Below are 23,814 nucleotides of genomic sequence, written 5' to 3' on the forward strand. Positions count from 1 at the left end.
ACCCTGCTGTGTGAGAGGTCACGAATGCAGATTTTAATCAACATGGTAATATTGGTGTAATGTTAAGCGAAAATAAGAATAATAAATTGCATTTATACTTATAATTACAATAATATAAAAGGATAAGAACTAGAATTTCTATGCAAACAAAAACCCCCAAACTGTATTTGTTGGGATGTTGATACTATGATGAATTTATTTTCTTTTAACTTACAATGATATTATAAGAATAGCGACAATGGGGCTTTATTTAAAAATAAATTTTCAATAGTGTGGCGGCACACTGAAGTTTCTGCTATATAGAAACTATGTTACACTGGTAGAGAAACTGTACTAACTGACCCTCAAGTCAGGTAGGCCCTTTGAGGGACTCAATGTTATCTATGGGTTGAAGCAAGATACTAATTTCACAGGCTCTGGAATGACAGCTCCAGGTTAAATTTCATGTCTACGGCTGAACGCTGAGTGAGCTTAGACCAATTACTTAACCTCTCCAGCCTCAGTCTCCATGCCTGTAACTCAGAGATTATAATCAAATCATAGGATTGTTGTTGTTTTTTTAATGTATAGCAAATAAGATAATGAATGTGATGCTTCCTTGACACCCCACCAGGACTAACAAATTATAATTAAGTATTTTATGGCGGAATCCGTTGTTTAACGTCTGCCTCGCTAAGACTTCCTCCAGTGTCTTAGGAAACATTGTCACCAAAGCAGGAGCACTGCATTGCCACGCCAGCTTCCAGCACGATGCTTTGCACACAGTGAGCACTCAGTCACTGTTTGAATGGCTGCCTGAGAACCTTACAAGGTGGTCAGTGGCAGTTTCAACTACAGAAAAGCTACTGGATTTAGTCTTGGCCCCAGACTGGGAACCAGACCTGAGCAGCATGGTATTGGCTTTTCCGGCCACAGCAGGGCTACGTGCTCTGCACAGAGAGAGCCAGCCAAGGGGTCGCGGGGACAAAGTCTAAGCCATGGACCCAGTGGGGTCTTATGTCACAGAATCAGTCCTTAACCTCAGAAACGCCAAAGCCTGGAAGAATACATTAAGAGATTAAGGTGGGATGTGGGACATGATCAGGTGGAATTCCCCCCCCCCCCCGCCCCAATTTAATGGCAGTATTTACCTTGTCCAAGCAAGCAATCTGGCCTCATCACCATTCCCTAACCCCCAAACCCTCAAAGCTCGTCTCTCTGGTATCTCAGCTGAACCTTTAGGTGGGGCTGAAAACAAGACTTTGTTTTTCCACTGGAGGACGTGAGTCAGTGAATAGTGAGGTTCCACTTAATCACCCAAAAACAAGGTCCTTAAATCAGGAGCTAGAAAAGCAAGGAAGTGATTAATGTAAAAGTCAGGGTAGTGGTTATTCCTAGGGCAGGGCAGGTCAGGGTGGGGGTGGGGGTGGGGGTGAGGAGGGATGAGGAACCCTATGGGGAAGGGATACATAGAAGTCTCCTGAGGCTGACAATGTTCTAGTCCTTGACCTGGGTGGTGGTTGCTTTATAATTATACTTACACACATTTTATGTACTTTTCTAAATGGGCATTATAGTTCACAGTTTTAAACAGCTGAAAAAAACACACACCCATCTATAAAAGGTTTCTAAGCAGGGAAAAAATGACCAGATTTATATTATTAAAAGATCATTTGGGTGTTGAATGAAAAATTGATTGAAGGTGGAGCAAGGCTGGAGGCAGAGAAAATAGGAGGTAAAGTGACTGCCTGATTTGGTGAGAGGTTACAATGACTGAGCTAAGAAAAGGTGAAATATTAGGGATATAGTCTATATTATTTTTTAAAAACACAACCAAAGTAAAACAGGCTAGCCCCCCTCGGCTCACTTTTTACCTCTGTGCATTGGGTGAATTAGGCTCAGGAATCACAGTCCAGGGCAGACACATAGGCCCCAACTCCCCCTAACCTCCCTCCCTACTCAGAGGGACTCAGACGGCCTGGCAGGTGGCAATTAGAGCACTTATTTCACGACAACGCAATATTATCCAAGTAGAGCTGACAGAGGGATTTCTATTATAATATGTTATAATTCAATCATAATATCTGATCACTAAAGACTTTACAGAGTACTTTTCCATCTACTATCTGGTACCAGAATGTTCGCTCCATGAGGTCAGAGATTTTTATTCTGTTCACTATTGTATCCTTAGTGCCTGGAACTGAACTTGGGACATACTAGGTGCTCAATAAATATTACTGAATGAATGGCCACATTTGATTATGATTGATATTTAATCATAACAACCCTGTGAGGATAGGTAGGACATGAATTCTTCTCCCCACTTGAGAAGTTGGAAAGCAGAGGCTTGAGGGAACATGTCAAATCATTGCTCATCTGGTTGGAGACAGAATTACAATTTCATTTCAGGTGTTGTACTTCAATTCCCTTGTTTTTCCCACTTCTCCACAGCCGAAGAGCTAAGGTTTGAAGTTGTGATAGCTCTGAAACACCAGCTGGGAGTACCCCAAAATGCATGCTGAGCACCATCAGACACCCCATGTCTCTGCTGCGCTGGGTTACGGATGAGTGAGGCCTGCCGGCTCCATGGCATCAATAACCACAGCTCCTCAGAGATGCGGGGCTCCTGGGGGAACGTAGTCCCGCTGGGCCTAGGCTACCTCAGGCTCATTCTTCTTCCACAGCCCTCACTTGTCTCTGCTCTCCATCCTGGCCATCCCACCCTCCGAGCAGAAGGTTAAGGAAACACTGTTATTGCAAACACACATGTTCTAATCTTTTTTTGTCTTAGAAGAAAAATTAGAAAACGTGGCAGCAGCAGTTTGGGTGGTCTAGAAGAGCCTGTCATCCAGGGAAATCCCACGGGGAGGCTAACAAAGTGTCCCATGAAAAGAGAGACCATGTTCATCTTGGTCTCTCGCCTCTTAATGAGAGTTCTCCACTAGAAACACACATTACAACAGGGACACCTGGGAATGCCAGATTGTCCATTAATATTAGTATTTATACACCTGGAATGATGTATGTCGGCTGTAGATTCCTAGTCAGACTCCAAGAACTAGCAAAGAAAATACTAAAAGCCGTATTTTGGAGGGAATAATTAAAATACACCCAAAACGCAGAGAAGTCAAACTCTTAGGTTAACTTCCTCTGCTCTCCTCCTGCGAGGTCCGATATTCACCTATCCCAAGAGCAAGTTGGTCTGGGAGAGTTGGACCACCCGAGTCAGTTATGTAGTCTATGTAACTCCCCTGAGGGTGTCACACGTCGGACTCACCAGAAATTCATTGGCAAACTCCTCGTTGTTAATTTTCTTGCTCTGGGCCTCATCCAGGAGCCTCTGCAGAATTTCCCTTTCGTCCATGCTGCAGGGCCAGAGAGATCATGTACAACTGGGTTAAGGGAGGGCATGTCCAACACGAGTCATGGCCGAGACACCGGCTGGAAGTCACTGGTACAGACCCAGCAGAGCATGCTGAAGGCTGTGGTTTACTGACTTCATCACAAGCCTGAAAGGAAATTAGTACGTAACCAGCCTCTGTGGTCACACAACAAAGCCATCACCTCACTCCAGGGCCCTAGCGCCTTCCTCCTCAAGGAAGGAACCTGGTTGCAACTCAAGTTTTTAACAAACAAGACACTAGGCGGAACCTAACGTGTGGTCTGCTCAGCCCAGCCCCGTGTTGCACCCCATCACCCTTAAGTGAAATTCACCTTCTTTTTGTTCCTACTGAAAAGGCAGAATTTACACTTTTCACCCAGAGATTTTGCCTCTCCCCTTCTCCCCAGTGAGCACAAAGGCCCTGTTGACACCTGTTTCTTCATGTCCTGAATGAACTCCGCAAAGTTCTGTTAGGCCCAGAAAGGGAGGCAGACACTGTTTGGAGTTGAGAAGTTTTTTTAAAAGTTTCCCATCAGTGTGGTCAATGGCAAACTCCTGTTTAACCGAGAAGGCATTTCCATTCAGAACTCTGAAGTCTGCCATACAGACCTCAACCTCTCACAAAGTCAGCTGCTTCTGACAAAGCCCGTGCCTCACCCAGGGCTGGGGAAGCTGGCCTCCGTTAAGGGAAGTGTTGTGGATTTCAGGACTTCCGTGAGCCTCCAGTACTTTTTGAGCCTCAGTTGAGCTCTGGATATAAAGACCAAGAGTCCTGGTCTATATAGGACCCAGGAGCACAGGAAGTTGGTCACAATATCCCCTGTATGTAATGAAGGGAACTTAGCTTGACTTCCAGGACAAAAAGCCTGAGAACTATTTCTAGTTAAAGACATTTATATTCTGGGGGGAAAAAAAGGTCATTGTTTTCGGAAGTCACACACTATGTGTGGCACTTGACCCCATCTGACAGGCAGGCTGCTCTAAGAGAAACTTCCCACATCTCAGATTGTGTCCTCAATGGGTACAGACCTACCCGAGAGCGTCTCACTGAGCGAGAGAACAACCCAAAAGCAGCATGTCATCTGTTTGAGGACAGAAGTTCCATAAATGTGGTAACAAAATTAGTCTGGCCTTAGCCGGTTTGGCTCAGTGGACAGAACGTCGGCCTGCAGACTGAAGGATCCTAGGTTCGATTCTGGTCAAGGGCATATGCCCAGGTTGCTGGCCTGATCCCCAGTAGGAGGTGTGGAGGCGGCAGTCGATCAATGATTCTCTCTCATCACTGATGTTTCTATCTCTCCCTCTCCCTTCCTCTCTGAAATCAATAAAATACATTTTTAAAAATTAGTCTGAAATAACCCTGAAGAAAATTCACAAATGTGCTGTCAGGACTTCCTCTAGTTATTAGCAATGCTTTCTGTTTTGCAGCATTATTCACAGTCTCCGTAGGAAATCATGATTCTGAACGCTATTAGGCTTGATCCACTTTGCTGAGCCTTGCAACAGGAAAGGAACAGTCGCTGAGGAATACTGCTTAGAGATCATGTGACGCCAATAAAAAATTTCAACCCCAATCCACACAATAAATTAAAATGAACCATAATTCTTCAACAGTATTTGTTGAGACTAGGATAGTATTTGTCAAATTATCCCCTTTAGCATTAAAAGAGAATTTCTTGCTGCTCTAAGTAATGCATTGTTTAATTTGGCTATTTTAAAACATATAAAATATGGGGCAATTTTCAATTATTATTATTTTTTTTTATTGATTTCAGAGAGGAAGGGAGAGGGAGAGACAGAAATATTGATGATGAGAGTGAATCATCAATCGGCTGCCTCTTGCACACCCCCTACTGAGAATTGAGCTCAAAATCTGGGCATGTGCCCTGACTGTGACCTCCTGGTTCATGGGTTGATGCTCAATCACTGAGACACACCAGTCTGGAAATAGGGGGCAATTTTTAAAAGGCCAAAATTTAAAGTTCACAATAACTGAAACTATGTAAAACTATGTACATGTTTAAATGAAGACTAAAAGATGTAAAAAAGAATCAATTGTGTAGGTGTCGGGATTAAAAATGCTTTTAGAAAGTCTTCTTAAATTACTACATAATTTTTTAAATTAGAAAAACACACACAAAAATCAATTAATTTGTTCAATAAGTTTATTGAGTACTACTAAATGCTGAGCACTACATGATGGGCTGGGTACACAAGAGTGAACAAGCCAGAATACAGTGAAAAAACATCCTTAGAGAGTTAAGAAAGCATCTCAGAAAGTAAAGATGTGAACTTACTGATAAAAATAAATACATTCCAAACTAACTTGCTTATTTGCAGAGCATCAAAGCATAATCCAAAAAGGAAAATGATTTTTCTGTATTTGGTCAAAAGGAGATACATACAGTTTCATAATCTGTCCACTAAGAATGCCTTCACTTCCATCAAAACCGGAACTTTGCTATTAATAAACAAGAAGATACCTAATAAAATGAAATTTAAACCTATTTTCCTCAAGTCCATATTTCAGAACAATCTCTAACTTTCTTCTCTTCTTAGGGAGGGATAAAATGGAGATAGGTATAAGCAAGAAAAACATGCTTAGATGCCCTCCATAGACTTTTACCCAAAATATAAGGATCTGAAAACAGTGTCTTAGCAGAACTGCAGATCTTTTTCAAGCAAGCAGCAATTCTTAGGAGTCCGTTCAACTCTAAAACCAAAAGGTATAGAAAATCGTGAAATAACCAAACCTCAAAAACCCACTTAGCTAAAAGGTCATTTCCTGAGCAGACCACTCAAGCAAGCAAACACCAAAGTGAAGGAGATAAGAAAGAAGATGTTTTATTTTGAACGAATCTAAGCTACTGCTTACTTTTTCACACCTCCTTTTGCAGGTACTGGAGGGCAACAGACACATAATGCTTTTGGATGATGAAGATTCTGATAACTCATTTGTATCTTGTGGGAAGATCAAGAACAGGGAGGGGAAACAATTCATGCAGCAAAGATTGGCAGGTACTTAAAATTTTTTTTCAGAATTTACAATGAAACATTTAAACCAGTGTGGCACAAGCCCTGAGTGAACACAACAATTCCATGCAGTAAAAGGCACATGAACACTTCATCAGAACCATCCAGGGTGAATGCCAGTGGAAAGTGAAGCCGTGAATGAGCAGCTGAAGGCTGAGAAAGGAACACGCGACTGCTCCCTCCTGTGGCTCTGAGGCTTGCTCAGCAGGAAGATGACAACAGAGAGGAGTGCCCATGACACTGCCACCTGTTCCCACAAGAGGAGAGTGTGCCGCTTGAAGGGGAAATAGCAGTGTCACCGAGGTCGGGAATTAGATGACAACAAAACTTTCACCAAAGAGAATGTCAGGGGAGATTACGAGCACAAGATACTAGTAAACTAGTCAATGGGTTTCTGAGAAACTCCTCCTCTCTCTATGAGGAGGCATGGTTTACCCGGGGAAGCCACTTCCCCTCCGTCCCAGGGTCATGGATTTGATATGGGCTGTGTGTATTCTCTGTGAAACACTCCGTCCTTTGCAAACATCCTCTTGGTCACTGGGGCCTAGGGGTCCTTTCTCCTCAATGTCTTTTAGATGCAAGCTGCCTCTTCCATTCCCAGGTTAACCACCACTCCCTTTTCACATCTGGACTCCCACAGCAATAAGCTCCCAGCTACCTCGGTGTCCTTACATTTCCCACTCTAGTATCTACTAGTAACCAAGGCTGGGTGAACGTTCTGAAAACTCCACTTTAAGGCTGAAGAACCAAAGTACTGACTGATAGTCTATGGGAATAAGTCCGGATTCCTCAGCTCGTCACAAGCCCCTCCCCATCAAGTGTCCCCACTCGCCTATCCAACCACATCACCCATAGACCTGGCTCTGCTGCTGCCTCTCACCTTTCCCCCTAATTTTCACCAAGATGAAAAAGAGAGCCATAAAACCTAGTTACTCTTAAAAAAGCCTGTCCCTAACTCCATCTCACTGTGACTTTCTCTTAGCCTGGATCCTTTTGGTATAAATCTTTATATTTATATTCAGAAATTTTCAGTTTCTTCACATGCTCTTTGTCTCCCACCAGTTTATTTAAGAGTTCATTCAAAAGAAAACACACAAAGCGTCCCCTGTAGCTTTGTTTATCAGAGGCAATGATAGTATCTTCTATGCATTTGCATAACCCATAGGGCTTAACGCGTGATCTTGAGCCTACCTAAAAGCAGTCTATTGGATGAAGTGTGCTGCATACAGGGATGTGCTTAGGCCTTGGTGAGAGGCCCCCGCTGACTTGGTCACTCGCTGCATCAGCTACTCCAAGCCTCTTGCCTGGCACAGTCTGTGCTGGTCCCTGGCTGGGCACTTTCGCTGTGCTGGGAGCAGAGGGAGGTCCAGGAACCTGGCAAAGAGGCCCTACCTGAATGTGGCTGCTCAGGCAGCAGGGCTATTATGACAAAAGGAATGGAGCTACTAATGAGACACACAGTCCACCTCCAAAGCGCTGCAATGGACGGAAAAAAAAAATTGACCTCCTTTATTTCCAGACTAGCCTTCCTTTCTTCTTTTGTAAAGAGAAACAGAAGAGGTTTCTAAAGCACCTCTGCTGAAGCCTTTTGCTCATGTTCTCACATCATCCACAGCAGGGAGGTGCCCTGCCCATCTTCCAACCTGCTTCTCATCACTACAGCATTCTGAGACTCTTCAAGCGTGTCAGTTCAGCTGCTGTCAACTTCATAGTTTCCCACACACACCACTCAGGGACTCATACTCTGCCTCTGGTTTCACAAATACAATCCTCAGGAGGCCAAGGTCAACCAGTAAGTTGCAACAGAAATAATTTACCTTTTTAAAAAAAAATAGAGGTTCGAGATACTTGGTGAGGCTTGGTTGGCATCTTATTAAAACTATAATCAAACTTGAAGTCTCATGTTTCGTTTGATGTTCATTCATTCATTGAGATCCACACACGTGCAAGAGAATGGGAAGAGGGGTGCTGCAGAAGTGTTCAACAAATTATTTTCATTCGAGGATCCTTTACTCTAGTAAGGAAGGTAAGTACACAAATAACTGTAATTTAAGAGCATTTGTGATAAGACCATAGACGTGGTACAAACAAAATTTTGAGAAGGCAAAGATCACTTCTTGTTCGGGTTATCTGGCTAACCTCACGGGGGAAGTGACCTTTGAGTTGGGTCTTCAAGTTGTCTACAGAGCCTGAGAGAAAGCAAGACAAAACACAGAGGACAGCGAGAGGCAGATAGCGTAGTGAGTGGCTGTTTCACTGGAGTATTGGTTATGTGCGGGAGTCTGGAGTGATAAGCCTAAAAGGGCAGCTGAGGCCAGACCCGAGAGGAAATTTGACCCAGGCTGAAAAGTTGTGATTTGAAGGGTAGTGGAAAACCGCTGGAGGATATTTCTTAACAACTTTAATGAGGTATTACTGACATACAATAACCCATACATTTCAAAGTATGCAATGTGGTAAGTGTTGGTGTGCGTATGCACCATGAAACCATCACCACAGTCAAGATAATGAACATATCTAATCTAATCAAAGTTCTGATGAAAGGTTTTAAGAGAATGGCAATCAAAGCAATGCTTTGGGGAAACATTTCTTGATTTTTGAAAAATCTTTATTGTTGAAAATATTACATATGTCCTGCTACCCCCTCTCCCCCCATTGACCCCATCTAGCCCGCCCCCGCCCCCCGCCTTCACCACACTATTGTCTGTGTCCAGGATTATGCACATATATGCATACAAGTTCTTTGGTTAATCTCTTTCCACCCACCCCGCCTTCCCTCTGAGATTCCTCAGTCTGTTCCATGTTTCTATGTCTCTGGATCTAATTTGTTCATCGGTTTCTACATATGAGTGAGATCATGTGATACTTGTCTTTCTTGGACTGGTTTATTTCGCTTAGCATAATATTCTCCAGGTCCCTCCAGGCTGTCTCAAAGGGTAAGAAATCCTTCTTTTTGATTGCTGCATAAAATTCCATGGTGTAGATGTACCACAGCTTTTTTATCCACTCGTCTACTGATGGGTACTTGGGCTGTTTCCAGATCTTAGCTATTGTAAATTGTGATACTATGAACACAGGTGTGCATATGTTCTTTCTGATTGGTGTTTCAGGCTTCTTAGGATATATTTCTAGAATTGGTATCACTGGGTCAAATGGCAGTTCCATTTTTAATTTCTTGAGGAGATTCCACACTGACTTCCATAGTATCAGGATGCATTCCCACCAGCAGTGTATTAGGGTTCCTTTTTCTCCACATCCTCACCAGCACTTGTTGTTTGTTAAAGTTTCTTGATTTTTTAAAAATAAATGCTCCCTTCTGGTAAAGTTTTATAAGTCTCATCTCCTTCAATGGTATATATAATTTCAAAATGAATTATAGCATATCTAAAATGGATAAAACCATGGACAAAGGGACCACAGCTTTGGTCGATCCAGTGGCAGGCTGTGTATAGGACAGACTGGAATGGGACAAGCCTGGGACAGGAGGATTGATGAAAGCTTAACTAGCAGGCTTTACCAATAGCCCAGGCGGGTGTTAATAAACTCATATAGGAAGAATCAGAACAAAATGGAAGGAATACATGAGAAAGGCCTGTTGGGTGAGTAGAGCTGGGGAGAGGGAGAAGGGAAAACTGACGGAAGTTTTGAGCCAGCTGGATGGCAATCAGGAAGAGTATGGGAATATGAAGGATGTACAGAAATAAAGAATGAGAGTTTGTGGATATGGATGTTGGAAAAATTGCAGTCAGACTTAAAAATCACCCACATCCAGGTGAAAGGTAAAACCATAGACTGTTGGCTTGCCTTTGTGAAAAACAGAGTTAATGAAGAGAAAAAAGTTGAGCTAGAACTTCAGGAACTTCAAGGCACAGGGGCTCCGGACTGTTTAGGCAGTGCTCTCAATAGCCCAGGCACTGGGTTAACCCCTTTACAGAGTGCCCTGCTTCATTTACCCCTCACAAGAATCCTATGAATCAGTTACCAAATCATCTCTATTTTAAATGTGGGAACTAAAGTACAAAGGGATTGGATTACTTACTTAATTTCACCATGATCAATCTATGGTGAAATTAAATTATGAAAATCAGACGACCTGAATGCATTCCTTTCTTTTCTTTTTTTAATATATTTTTATTGATTTCAGAGAGGCGGGGAGAGGGAGAGAGAGAGAGAAATATCATTGATGAAAGAGAATCATTGATCAGCTACCTCCTGCATGCTCTACACTATGGGGTTTGAGCTTGCAACCTGGCTATGTGCCCTGACCAGGAATCAAATCATGACCTCCTGGTTCATAGGTCAATGCTCAACCACTGAGTCATGCCAGCTGGGCTAATTTTTAAAAAACTATTTTTATTGATTCCAGAGAAAAGAAAATTGTGTAAATTTAAGGTATACAATGTAATGATTTGATATATTTGTATATATGGTGAAATGCTCACCACAATAAGGTTAGTTAACACATCCATCACCTCACATAGTTAAATTTTTTTGTTTGTTTGTAAGAACTTTAAAAATCTACTCTCTTAGCAACTTTCAAATATGTAATATAGTCACCATGCTGTCCATTAGATCCCTGGAACTATTTCATCTCATAACTGGAAGTTTGTACCTTTTGACCCCCTTCACCAATAGCTCCCAAACCCCCATCTGCTGCCCCTGGCAACCACCAATCTGTCCTGGTTCTATATCATTTAATTGAAGTTGCACTTGCTGAGAATTAGTTCAAATGCATAGACAGAAGAATCTTATTTCATGATCAGAAGAACATTAGTCTAAGTGAAAACAGTGACTTCGTTTAAGAGGTCAAAACCCACAAAACTTACCATGTTGAGTTTATAGTAATATAAGGGACAAAGGAATACATCAAGTATCTTCAATTGGAAGCAAAAAAAAGCGCTAATTTCTACTAAAGAGAAACATGAAATCTTATTTCTGGTTTACTAACCTATTGTGATTTATCTAAGAATAGAGGAAATAGCCTACTTTGAAAAAGTCAGGATATGTTTGTAGGGCTGTGTCTTTATTTCTATACAGATTGCTGGCTGGCTGAAGAGAGGGGATGTGGTTAGCTCTGTAAACTTTAGCCAAAGACATTAACACCTCTTCAAAAATAGATATAGCAATGTTTTCCTTCCTGACATGTAGGTAGCTAACCTGGTTTCACAGCTTTTGGATGAAGTCTATGTACTTGATGATTGCCTGCTAATCTATGAGATTATTAAGGACTATTCTGATATATAAAAACCATATGCTTTGCTTCCAATTACCTCCACTCTCTTGTGGTGGGTCATGGGAATGTATACCCTCTCTGGACAAGTCAGGAGTCACAAAATGCTCTAATTTGCAAAAAGTCCTGGAGAAAATGTAGACCATGTAAGAACTAACACACTCAAACTAAATTCTGGAAAAAGAGTTAGCCCACTTACACTTGTGTTTGCCAGGAATTATCCTGATGCAACAGGGTTTAAATTTCTCAATGATAAATGTTCATTTAGCTTTGTGGCAGGGGTCTGCAAACTTAAATGGCCAAGAGTATATATTTTAAGCTTTAAGGGGCGATAGGGTATCTGCCATAACTACTCAACTCTGCCATAGCCATGCTAAAACAGTCATAGATAGTATGTAAACGAGTGTAGCCGCATTCCTATAAAACTTTATTTACAAAAAAAAAGAAGAAGAAGAAGAAGAAGCAGGCTGGATGGGCCTGTGGGCTACAGTTTGCCAACCCTGGCTCTAAAGTGACAGTTCTTAAACTTGATCTGTACATCAAATCACCTGGAGAGCTGGTTAAAAGGTAGGAACGTAGGCTCCAACTGCTGCCCCGCCCCCCCGCCCCATGCCCCACCCCCGCCCTTTACAGGAGCAGAATCTCTAGGATGGGACCTGGGAATCAGCAATGTGTACGGTCCAAAAGCGGCACGTGCCTCACTTTGAAAGCCAATGTGGCACGCAGCTAGCTGCGTCTAAGGTGGATGGCCCTCCTGTCCTGGATGTGGGTCGGCACTTCCTGCATTCTGTGGCAGAAAAATTGCAGCAACTGTTTTATCTTTCTTTGGCCTTTGTAATAGAAGGGCAAACTTCTAGTTTCACTTCCAACCTTGAAAATGCATAAAATAACCCTGTTCAGATGAAATTAACATGAAACTGAGACTATGAATTTAAAAGAAAATCCTCAACTTAAACTAACAAGATTTCCCAACCAAAAGTCTCTCTTGGCTGCAAAATTAGGAGACAAGATTCTCACCAAAGATAGAGCTAAATCTGAAGGAATAGTGTGCTCCCTCCTCCTGCAATAACTCGAGCAAAAGCCTGTCCTGGAATTCCACTGCTAACAAGGCACCGCTTTGTGTCTAGAGGTCTTTGCTTTAACAGAACCTCATTAAAACTCACATCAAAACAGAAGTACAAAATCTCTGTGGACCTCTCGAAGCTCCTCCCAACTTTATTGATAGAAAATAAATTATCCAACTAAGTTCAGTTGTGTCCAAAAGAAAGTGATTTTTGATTTCGCTGTTTCTGTTGTAATTGCCAGAAATCAGTCACCTGATTAGTCAGAGAGGAAGCGATGTTCAGGCTGGGAAGGAGCTCTGCCTCTTCTTCAGCTCTCCAGATTTTCCTAGAAAGGACAAGGAACAGCCAACTGTCACAGGGATGCTCATCAGGGGCTTCCTGAGGAAAGCAGGAGTAATCTGAGGTTCCACCAGGGAATGCAGCTCTTGCTGGGACTTCTGCTGACCCTGGCCTTGAAGGGGGTGCTCTCTGAGAGCAGATGGTCTGATGATGACTAAGACTGGGCTGAGAACGCCTTGTATAGTTACCGGCCCAGCAGACACCCCTAATGTACCAGCTAACAGAGGGAAGCCAGGCCGAGACTAGAACTCAACCAATATACTTTACAGATGTGTAGGGAGTGGAGATCTGCATTCTATAGTTAGCAGTCAATGTTTTAGGCAGCGTGACTCTGGAGTCCAACATCCAGAGGCTGGGCTTCTGAATGCTCCCCTTTTCCATGGCAAAAGCAATCCTGGCATTTTCAGCAATGTAGGGAGCCATTTTCCTGCTTGGTTTCCAACTTACAGAAAGAATCATAAGTTGGAGTCCCAGGTATTAGGAGCAAATGGCTAGCTAAGCCAGGGGCCCCAACATACTTACCCAACCTCCCTGGCCCTGGATGAACTCCCGGATGGCGCCATTCCCATTGATCATATCTGTCATGGGGGTCGCCACCTGTCTTGCCATTTCTGGAGCTAGGCGGATCACACATTCAAGCAGTTTCACTGAAACTGCCAAAAAGGCTCTCTCATAAGCTAAGCTGGAATTCTGAGCACACCAGGCCTTGCTGAGAGATTTTACTGTGTTCTGAAGGACAGCTCCTACCTGGGGAGAAACATAGGATATATCAGTAGAGTTTCACTAAAAAGTGCAGGAGTCTGCAGGTACGGAATCTAGTAAAGCAAGTGTTCCCCAGACAGCAGCTAATGTCCACTGGTTGTATCTAAAGTAATGTTAGGGAGTAAAGGATAGTCTTTTCTCATTTTAATATTTTATTTATTGTAATGACTATTAGAAAAACCAGAAGTAGCTCATCAAACCCATGATTTCAGACATTATTGCATAGGATAAACCAAATAATTGAAAGAGAGACAAATGCTTTGAAAGAAAATTATTAAGTACATGATAGTACAGCTGGTCATATTGTTTGAACGACTGAAGTCTGGGAAGTTACAAAGTAAGAAAAAAAAAGAGTAGTCTTCCCCAAAAAATTTGGTCCAAAAGCCATTAGGTAGGCCTAGCTGGTTTGGCTCAGTGGATAGAGTGTCAGCCTGCGGACTGAAGGGGTCCCGGGTTTAATTCTGGTCAAGGGCACGTACCTTGGTTGCAGGTCCCCCGGCCCTAGTTGGGGTGCATGCAGGAGGCAACCAATCGATGTGTCTCTCTCACATCCATGTTTCTTCCTGTCTTTCCCTCTCCCTTCCACTCTCTAAAAATAAATGGAAAAATATTCTTGGGTGAGGATTAATAAAAAAACAAAACACAAAACCATTAGGTAGGGCCAAGCAAGATCTATTGCAATGTGGTGTAGAGGGAGGGGGCAAGGCCATCAGAGCAGGGTGTCAGAGCCCAAACAACCTGAGAAGGGCATCCACCTAAGGGTAGCTAGATCTTGATATCCAAATATTGTTTTCCATGAAAAGGAACCAGAGCTCCCTGGAGAGTGGCTGACTTCTGGATAAAGATGAGAAAATACAGATCTTCTGATAGAAATTAAGGAAGTACTCAGAAAATGACAAGGACATGCCAAAAAGAAATAGTCCAGATTGAAAGGACTCCCACTGGCCAGAGCTGGATAAGGTTAGCATTCAAATAAACAATGACAGTAACAGATTATAACCCACTGAATAAAGTAGGAATTCATAAATCTATGTTGATGTAAAAAATAAATTAATAGACTGAAATTTTGATGAGATATGGGATTTGTATATGGTTTCAAAGTTCTTCCCTATAAAGCAATTAATTACAAAGGTGAAAAGAGTAACTTTACAGTGGAGAAGCCTTGCAGACACCATTGGGAGTGATTCAATTTACCACCAGTAATGGGACCAACTGAAATCAGTGCCACTTAATAGAATGACAACAACACAGCAACACTTCTATGATTTTCCAAAGGTACATACCCTAAATCTATTCAAGAGAAAATGTCCACCACACCCAAGTTAAGGAACATTCTACAGAATAAATGAACCATAATCTTCAATGTCAAGGTCACAAAAATCAGTGAAAGACTAAGAAGCTATTACAGATTGAAGGAGACTAAAAGGTCATAACAACTTAAAGCAATATCTGTGAATCTGGCCTATGTCTTTCTGCTATTAATGACATCATTAGGACAACTGGCCAAATTTGAATGGAATCTTAGGACGAGATGAAAATGTATCCATGATAATTTCCTGGTGTTGATGGTTAGATTGTGATTATATAAGAGAATGACCTTGCTTCAAGGAAAATAAAAGGATTAGGGGGTGATGGAATATCATGTTGGCTATTTACTCTTAAATGATTTAAGAGGGAAATTCTTTGTATAATACAAACAACTTTTCTGTGAGTTTGAGGCTGTTTCAAAACAATCTTAAAATTAAAAAATTAAAAGTAGATTCAGCTCTCAGCTATCGAGGAAAGCATCAGTATGAGCAACTAAGAGTAATAAAGCTAGTCCTGCCTGAATGAATAGTAGGTATACTCCTCACACTATGTTCAGTAGGAAGAATATAGCATAATGGTGTTGGGATCTGTCTGGGTTCAAATCCTAACATCAATAATTATTGCTTAGGGATGTAAAGTACAGCATAGGGAATATAGTCAATAATATTGTAATAACTATCTATGATGCCAGGTGGGTGGTGGAAATACTGAGGGGAACATTTTGTAAAGTATATAATTGTCTAATCACCATGCTATACACCTGAATATATTACAAAATAATATTGAATGTAAACTGTAATGGAAAAATAAATTTTAAAAAAGAAAAGAAAAAAGAAGTTACTTACTGTGTAACCCAATTAATTTTTTCCCTAGTTCTCAGTTTCCTTTCTGCTTAAATGGGTATCAAGCCAGAAAATACTTTCTGAGGACGTATTATGTATCAGGCACTGTTCTAGATTGTGTAAATACTGCAGTGAACAAAATGGGTTAGGTGTTTGCTCTCATAGTGTTACATGCAGATGGGGAGAGGTTGTGCTTTGAACAACAGTTTCTATAATACCTCATAAAGTGGTGTAAGGCTTACATGCAATAATAAGTGTAAAGCATTTACAAAATCCCCTGACACATGGTAAGTGAAGAATTTATATTAACCATCACTACTGATGTCAATCAGCAACATTATAGAATATTGTCTATGGTCTATCTTTATATCCAATACAGAGCCCAAGTGCTTCTGTCAGTAATCAGTATTCTGTTGAAGAGCTAGATACACCCTAGTGGGCTCCTGTACCATTATCCTTCATTGCATCAAACTTGTCCACTGCCCATCCTTCCTAATGTAATGTCACTGCTGGGGAAAAAAAGGTGCCCACATCCAAAACAAGAAGCATTAAAGCAGGTGCATAAAAGAATAAAGTGCCTTATATATGCTCTATGCCACCAAGCACAGCTTTGACAAAAAAAAAACACACACACACACCAAAAAACAAAACAGTATTAACAATGTGAAGGCTGACCAGCCTATGCCCAAAGCTTTTCATCTCAATACCACTTAGCCTTTGCTTAACTCCTAAAGAATTGGCCATCGGAAATTCGTGTTGTATCCTCTTGGATAAATATAAGTTCCCAAATCTCTCACAGAACATTTCTGGTCACACTCCTGGAGCAGTAAGAAAAGGGTGTCTGAAATAGGGGAAAAAGCAGTAAATAGAAAGCAGTAGGAAGCTGACCTGTCCCCGAGCGGTTTCTGCAATGACACTTCTGGCAGAAGCTTCCAGTTCTCCGTTGAACTCGTCCCCCAACATCCGAAGGCGGCCAGCAATGATGGCCACGTCAAAAGAGCAAGCCTCTCCTAAAACAGAGCAGCACAGTCCACAATCACATTTGTCACAGTGTTTGAGGGGAGGGCAAGTCCTTGGAATCCGAGCATTGAAGAAAGTTCTCCAGAATTTTAAACAATTTGGGCATCATTTTCTCCCAAGAACATCTTCAATGTTCTGTCCACACCAATAGTCAGAAAGTCTCCCTTCACTGAGAATCCATTTCCCTTCCATGAAGATGCAGTTATTGCCCAGCAGGCTGGCTCAGTGGTTGAGCGGCAACCTATGAACCAGGAGGTCACGGTGCAATTCCCAGTCAGGGCACATGTCCAGTAGGGGGCGTGCAGGAGGCAGCTGGCCCATGATTCTCTCTCATCATTGATGTTTCGCTCTCTCTCCCTCTCCCTTCCTCTCTGAAATCAATAAAAATATATTAACAAAAATAAAGATGCAGGTATTGCTGAAAGCTTAGAGTTTGCCTATTGAAACTTAAATGGAAATAAGAAAACATACTTCCATTCTCCTATGGCCCTGCAATCACCACTGCAGGCCAGGAGCCTTACCTGAATCTGTTTCAAGTTCACCTTCACCACATAGGTCCCGGTTAGTCACCTTTGAAGGTACGCCTAATAAGTCTGTGAGTAGAAAGTCCATGATGCATTCTGTTTGCTCCTCAAAGGTTTTGGGGGTCTTCATTTTAGAGATTTGCTGCCAAGTTTTGTTTTTCCACCAAACAAGCAATTTTCAGTTCAGCGGGAAGTCAGAAACACTGGTAAATGAGCAGGTGTGTTTATCTCTTGTGAAGTTCCCTAATGGGACACAGAGTCCTTAGAGTCTTTCCCACCAACTTTCTTCAAAAACAGGTGCTCAGATATGTGGAACTGCTCTGAAGAGCTTACCATCCAGTACTGGGAGATCTGCTGAAGACTTTCAGTTCCTTTTCTCAGAACCACACCCTCAGCAGTATATCTAAAGTTAATGAATAACTGTATAGTTAGGTTGCCAATTTTGCACTGAGATGAGGAAGAGCCTCTTGTGTAATTTCATTAAGAAATACTTCCTTTGTGGTCCTTAAAGAAGAAAGGTTCTGAAGCTTAACAGACAGGCATTCAACTCCTAATGATTTGCCAAAATCACAGTGATTATTTACTGAGTAGCTATGTGTAAGGAACTATACTTGGCACTACAAATAACACAGAACAATGACAGAGACAAAGTACCCGTCCTCATTGAGCTAAAGTATACTTTAGCATGAGTCACAGATGTTAAATAAGTAACCACATAATTGCTGTGCTTATTGGGATACAGTGTGTTATCGTATATAATAAAAGGCTAATATGCAAATTGTCTCCTCCACCAGGAGTTCAACCAGGAGTTCAACCAGGGGCAGAGCTGGCTGGCCAACCGCCCTCGGCCCCTCCCCCCAGCCTGCCCAGCCCAATTGGCCCCGATCAGGCCAGGCTGGCCAGACCCCACCTGTGCACAAATTTGTGTAGTGGGCTTCCAGTTAGTGTATAAATGGTAAACAAACCTAAGGGATTAGGAAAGCTTCCTTGAAGTAGTAATATCTGAGATGAGCACTGAAGGACAAGTTGTATTCATTTTAAAAACACATACACATACACACACAACTTGGGCATTTGAGGCATTGTAAATGGAGATAATACAAAATATTTCACAGGGATTAAATAAGATAATGTTATGTGGAATGACCAGCAGTGTCTGACATGCAGTAAACATTAAATGTCTTCCTTTCAGCCCAAGGCCCAATGACCAGGATGAAAGGGATCTGGGATTTACTCTTTAACAGGATTAAGTAGGATTTTCCTAAAAGGGTTAGACTCCCCCACTGTTTTACAAGGTCTCAGGATTGGACATTTGCCCACAGTGGCTTCCTTCTTAATGCAGCTACACCTAGATATTGGGTTTGGGTCCCAGAAGCAGCACACAAACCTATCAGCTCTTCCGGGGTACTCTGACCTGGTGAACTAATAAGAGATTCAAGGATGAACAGTAAGGCTGTTGCTCAGAATGGAATTTCTGTCTTGCAAAATAATCAGAGCCAGTCTTCTGTTTTCTATTTCATTCTATAAAAACAAATGCTTCTATATTGCTTTGCACTAGGAACGGGAATTAGGTGGCTAAAGAGCCATTTTCATTTGTCATTATCTCTCCAGGGTTGAAATGTCAGTTACTATTAAGTAGGCTTCAGACCTCTAGGGTCAGAAGGTCCCTCACAGATAATTTGAGATCTTGCTCCCAGCATATGTCATCAGTTTGGCTCAAATAAACTCTTATTGGAAAAAAAAAAAAAGAAGAAAAATGTATCTCAGAGATAATTCTAGGCCAATCTTCTTTCATAAACAATCTAAGGATTCCAACACATACATTTACAACATACTTTTAAAACAATATACAAAACAAAAAATGTGTAAAATAGCTTGCCTAAGGTAAGTGGTAGAATAGAAACCAAGTCTCAAATAGTAAACCTTTTCCCACCTTCCTCATTTCACTACTGATATGCTTATGGGCAAATGCCATTTGTGGTCTCTAATCCTATATAATAAAAGGTTAATATGCAAATTGTCCCCTCGACCGGGAGTTCAACCAGGGGGTGGGGCTGGCCAGCCAACCTTTGGCCGGACCCCACCCATGCACGAATTTGTGTACTGGGCCTCTAGTCTTCTATAATGAATATTGTGAGGCTATAAAAGCAGAGTATACACTCTCCTGGGCAATGTGAAATCAACCTTCTTCTTTTTTTAATTTCTTTTTGGGCCTCTGAAATCATCCCCACACCCCACCCCCAGCCCACATACCTTTTACTCTTGCATTTCTAATACTGGACTCCCAATTAATACTGAAAAATGAAGCCAGGTTTTTTTCACTATCACTTGCTTTTTTTGCCACTCTGACCACAATTTACATTTTTCTCCCGAAAGCCTCTTCTCATTATATCATTTCATTGGCTCAAAGTCCAGGATCTTGTTATGTGCACATAACAGGTCCACGCGTAGATGAGAATCCTTGGATACAATTCCTCTCAAGGTGGAAACCTATAATGAAGAAAATAAGTTATTTGTCTTCCCCAAACACCCAATATATGAGCAAGGGATAGTGTAACAGAACTCCCATTCAAAAGGGAGGGTGGAGTGGAGGCATAACAATCACTGGTCCACAGCAATAAAATTATGGTCAGAAACTATGTAGATTGTCTCTGCCATGTTCCAAAGCAGCATTGTCATTACATGTGTTACATTCTATTTACCAACTAAGACAGACATTTGAAGACCATTTTTTCTAAAAAGTACAGCATCAACTACCCCCTCTAGTTTTTTAAAATAAACATCTAACATATCATCAAACCGTATGTCTGCAGAGACTTCTAGGGGGAAGAAATAGTAAATAACTACATGATATGCATGGTTTAGTGATTTTGCTTATAAATCAGTAAAACCAGGATACAGGTCAATCAGCTCTTCATTGAGATCACCTTAAAATTACACTTTTCAAAAGCAACAGTTTCATATTCTACTGTGCCCCTTACACGACAAAAAAGCAACCAATAGTTGGGAATCCTTCAGTAACATTTATTCAATTGCTGAGCCATACCTAATTTTCTTTTTAAAAAATCTTTATTGTTGAGAGTATTACAGATGTCCTTCCCACCCCCATAGCCCTCTCCACCCAGTTCCTGCCCCACCCCAGGGCTTCACCACCCTACTGTGTCCATAGATAAGATCTTTGGTAAATCTCTTCCCATCCTCTCCTCCCCACTTCCCTCTGAGATTCATCAGTCTGTTCCATGCTTCCATGCCTCTGATTGTTTTATTCACCAGTTTATTTGTTAATTAGATTTCTTGTTTGCTTATTTTGAATTTTAGATTCCTTTGTTGATAGATATGTATTTGTTGCCATTTTATTGTTCATATTTTTAATCTCTCCTCCTCCTCCTTCAATAATATCCTTCAACGTTTCATATAATACTAGTTTGGTGGTGATGAAGTCCTTTAACTTTTTCTTGTTTGTGAAGCTCTTTATCTGACCCTCCATTCTAAATTAGAGCTTGGCTGGATAGAGTAATTTTGGTTGAAGGTCCTTACTATTCATCACTTTGAATATTTCTTGCCACTCCCTTTTGGCCTGCGAAGTTTCTGTTGAAAAATCAGCTGATAGTTGTATGGGCACTCCCTTGTAGATAACTAACTGCTTTTTTCTTGCTGCTTTTAAGATTCTCACTTTGTAACCCTTGGCATTTTAATTATATGTCTTGGTGTGGGCCTCTTTGGGCCCCTTTTGTTTGGGACTCTTCTGTGCTTCCTGGACTTGTAAGTCTATTTCTTTCACCATGTAGGTAAAGTTTTCTGTCATTATTTCAAATAAGTTTTCAATATCTTGCTCTCTCTCTTCCGGTGACCCCATAATGCGAATGTTGGTAAGCCTGAAGTTGTCCCAGAGGCTCCTTACACCTTCTTCATATTTTTGGATTTTTTTTTGCTCTTCTGATTGGGTGTTTTTGCTTCCTCATATTAAAAAACATTGGTTTTTCAGAATCCTCTACTCTACTGCTGAATCCTTGTAAATTGCTATTTAAGTTGGTGTAAGCATAATTTCTGACTGAAACTTTTTTATGTCTTTGACATTCTCACTAAGATCCTTGAAAGTCTCATCAAGATCCTTGAGTAACCTTATAGCCATGGTTTTGAACTCTGTATCCAGTAGTTTGCTTGCCTCCTTTTCTTTCATTTGTGACATGTTTCTTTGTCTCTGCATTTTGGCTGCTTCCTTGTGTTAGTTTCTATGTACTATGTCTCCTGGAATTGGGAGAGTGGCCTTGTATAGTAGGTGTCCTGTAGGGCCCAGTGGCTCAGCCTCCCCAGTCACCTGAGCTGGGCAGTTTAGGCATGCCCCTGTGTGTACACAGTCTTATAGTTGAGCCTTGATTGCTGTTGGTGTCACTGGGAGGAATTGACCTCCAGGCCAATTGGCTGTGAGGACCAGCTGCAGCTACAGTGGGGGAATACTGCTGTGCAAGAGGCTGTGAAGCAAGGCAAACTGGTGTTAGAGCTGGGCCTTGGGCCTTTTATTGATGGGTTTGAAGCATGCTGTCACCAGCGGTAGTTTGTCTGAGAGATTTTAGCAAAGTCTGAGGCCTGAGCCAGAACAGGCCTTTCACATAGAAAAGCTGCTGCAAATGGCTTGGGTGGGGCTGTAGATTGGACAGGGTGGGGTCTCAGGGGATCCCCAGAGTGGAGCAAACAGTGTGGGCAGGCTGAGACTCAGCTATGGCTCCCAGTCAGCCCTGTGACAGGGGAGGTCCCAGCATTGGAACAATGACCCTTTCGAGCACCCGTCTGGTGGAAAGCCACTCCTGAGTTTCTGCCCCAATTCCAGACAGTCCAGTTCCTCCCCATATGTGTCTGGGTCCCCAAGAGCCACTCAAGTGCTGGAGCTCAGAGGCATCAAGTCCAAATACGTTTGTGCGCTGGCCCTTTAAAAGGAACAGCTGCATCTCCAGCAGCCTCTGTGTGTCTGTCACAATCCCTGCTGGTGTTTACAGCCTGTAGTTACGGTGACTTCTCTTTCTAGCTCTGGAACCCTGGGCTGGGGGTCCAGTGTGGGGCTGAGACCCCTTGTTCCTCAGGGGCAGCCTCTGCAGAGACAATCTTCCTCCCAATTAAAAAAGCAGCACACGCCCAGCTAGCATGGCTCAGTGGTTGAGCACTGACCTCTGAACTAGGAGGTCATAGTTCAATTCCCAGTCAGGGCACATGTCTGGGTTGTGGGCTTGATCCCCAATAGGGAGCGTGCAGGAGGCAGGCGATCAATGTTTCTCTCTCATCGTTGATATTTCGCTCTCTCTCCCCTCTCATTTCCTGAGATCAATAAAAATATATTTTTAAAAAATCAGTTTGTAACCTTTCCTCCCCAGTCGAGGGGAGTTGCTTCACTGGCCCAGGACAGTTCTAGAAGTTTGTACATGCTTTGAGCTCCTTGGCTGTGAGTTGAAGGGATGTGCTGAATCCCGGAGCCCGAAGGACACCACCATCCCCAAAAGCAGAGCACGGCCTCCAGCATCTACAGGACCTGGAGCCTGAGTTCCTTCAGCTGGTCTCCCTCTATGCGTGGCTGAGAAGGCAGGGCAAATTCAATGCCTGGACTGCTGAGAGGAACTCTGCCTTCGAGTGCGGGGCTCCTAGAAGGGAGTGACAGATATCATCATGCAGGGGGCCTGAAATGTTGGTCACATCCCGAGTGTGGCAGCCTACAAGGTGGCCCACAGTGATGGTGCGTGAACAGGACTGCGTACAGGAACCAGGGGCTGTAGACCGCAAGGTCTTCCCAGGTAACTAGGACAATAATTCCCACAAGAACATCTGAGATGACCTTCTTGGCTTGCTTTTTGTGCATCCTGCCCATAGCCTGGCACAACCGAATCACTCTGCATGTGGAGCTGCTGGGCTGTTAGTAGGCCCCGCTAGTGACCAGGGCAGCCATGGGACACCTGCCCCTTCCCTGGTCCTCCTGACCTTCTGCCTCCTCCACCAACCCCCTTCCTGATTACAGTGACAGGGGTGGGAGGGGCACGGGTTGGGTTCAGTTACCTCTACCTCTCTCCATCCTCCTCACACCTCACCTCCCACATGCCCATCTCCTACCTCTCCCTGGTGCCCAGCACTCATTCCATCCCATTTTCTTAGGTGTGTGGGAGTTGAATAGGTCTGGGATGGTCAGGGAAGAGTGAAGTCGGAGGTGTAGGTTACTGGCACTTTTCCAGATCCCCAATTCCAGCTTGTGTGTCCTCCAGAGGCCGCCCCCCACACCCCATGTTCCCAGGGCCCTGAGGCTCCAGGTTGGAGATAAGTCTCCTGACCCTCAGCCCTGAGGCATGATGCT

At 42.6% G+C, this 23,814-nt stretch overlaps 2 protein-coding genes across 2 annotated transcripts in view; both read right to left on the reverse strand.

Annotated features, from left to right (window-relative positions):
- Positions 1-3,343, reverse strand: part of PTPN22 (protein tyrosine phosphatase non-receptor type 22) — a gene marked incomplete at its 5' end in the record, with an annotated part of 41,236 nt that extends 37,893 nt beyond the window's left edge. Inside the window, one exon of the mRNA XM_081113253.1 lies at positions 3,257-3,343. Coding sequence (XP_080969379.1) covers positions 3,257-3,343 — 87 coding nt within the window. The remainder of the gene's footprint in view (positions 1-3,256) is intronic.
- Positions 3,344-12,029: 8,686 nt separating this feature from the next.
- Positions 12,030-18,254, reverse strand: BCL2L15 (BCL2 like 15). The gene is made up of 4 exons (XM_081112539.1): positions 17,481-18,254; positions 16,828-16,949; positions 13,550-13,774; positions 12,030-13,013 (listed from the first exon to the last, which is right to left on the reverse strand). The coding sequence occupies exons 1-4, from the start codon at positions 17,611-17,613 to the stop codon at positions 12,996-12,998; spliced, it is 498 nt and encodes a 165-aa protein (XP_080968665.1). The 5' UTR covers positions 17,614-18,254; the 3' UTR covers positions 12,030-12,995.
- Between the last annotated feature and the right edge of the window lie 5,560 nt (positions 18,255-23,814).

This window comes from Myotis nattereri, assembly GCF_964212035.1.
Source record: "Myotis nattereri genome assembly, chromosome: 18".
Lineage (NCBI taxonomy): Eukaryota > Metazoa > Chordata > Mammalia > Chiroptera > Vespertilionidae > Myotis > Myotis nattereri.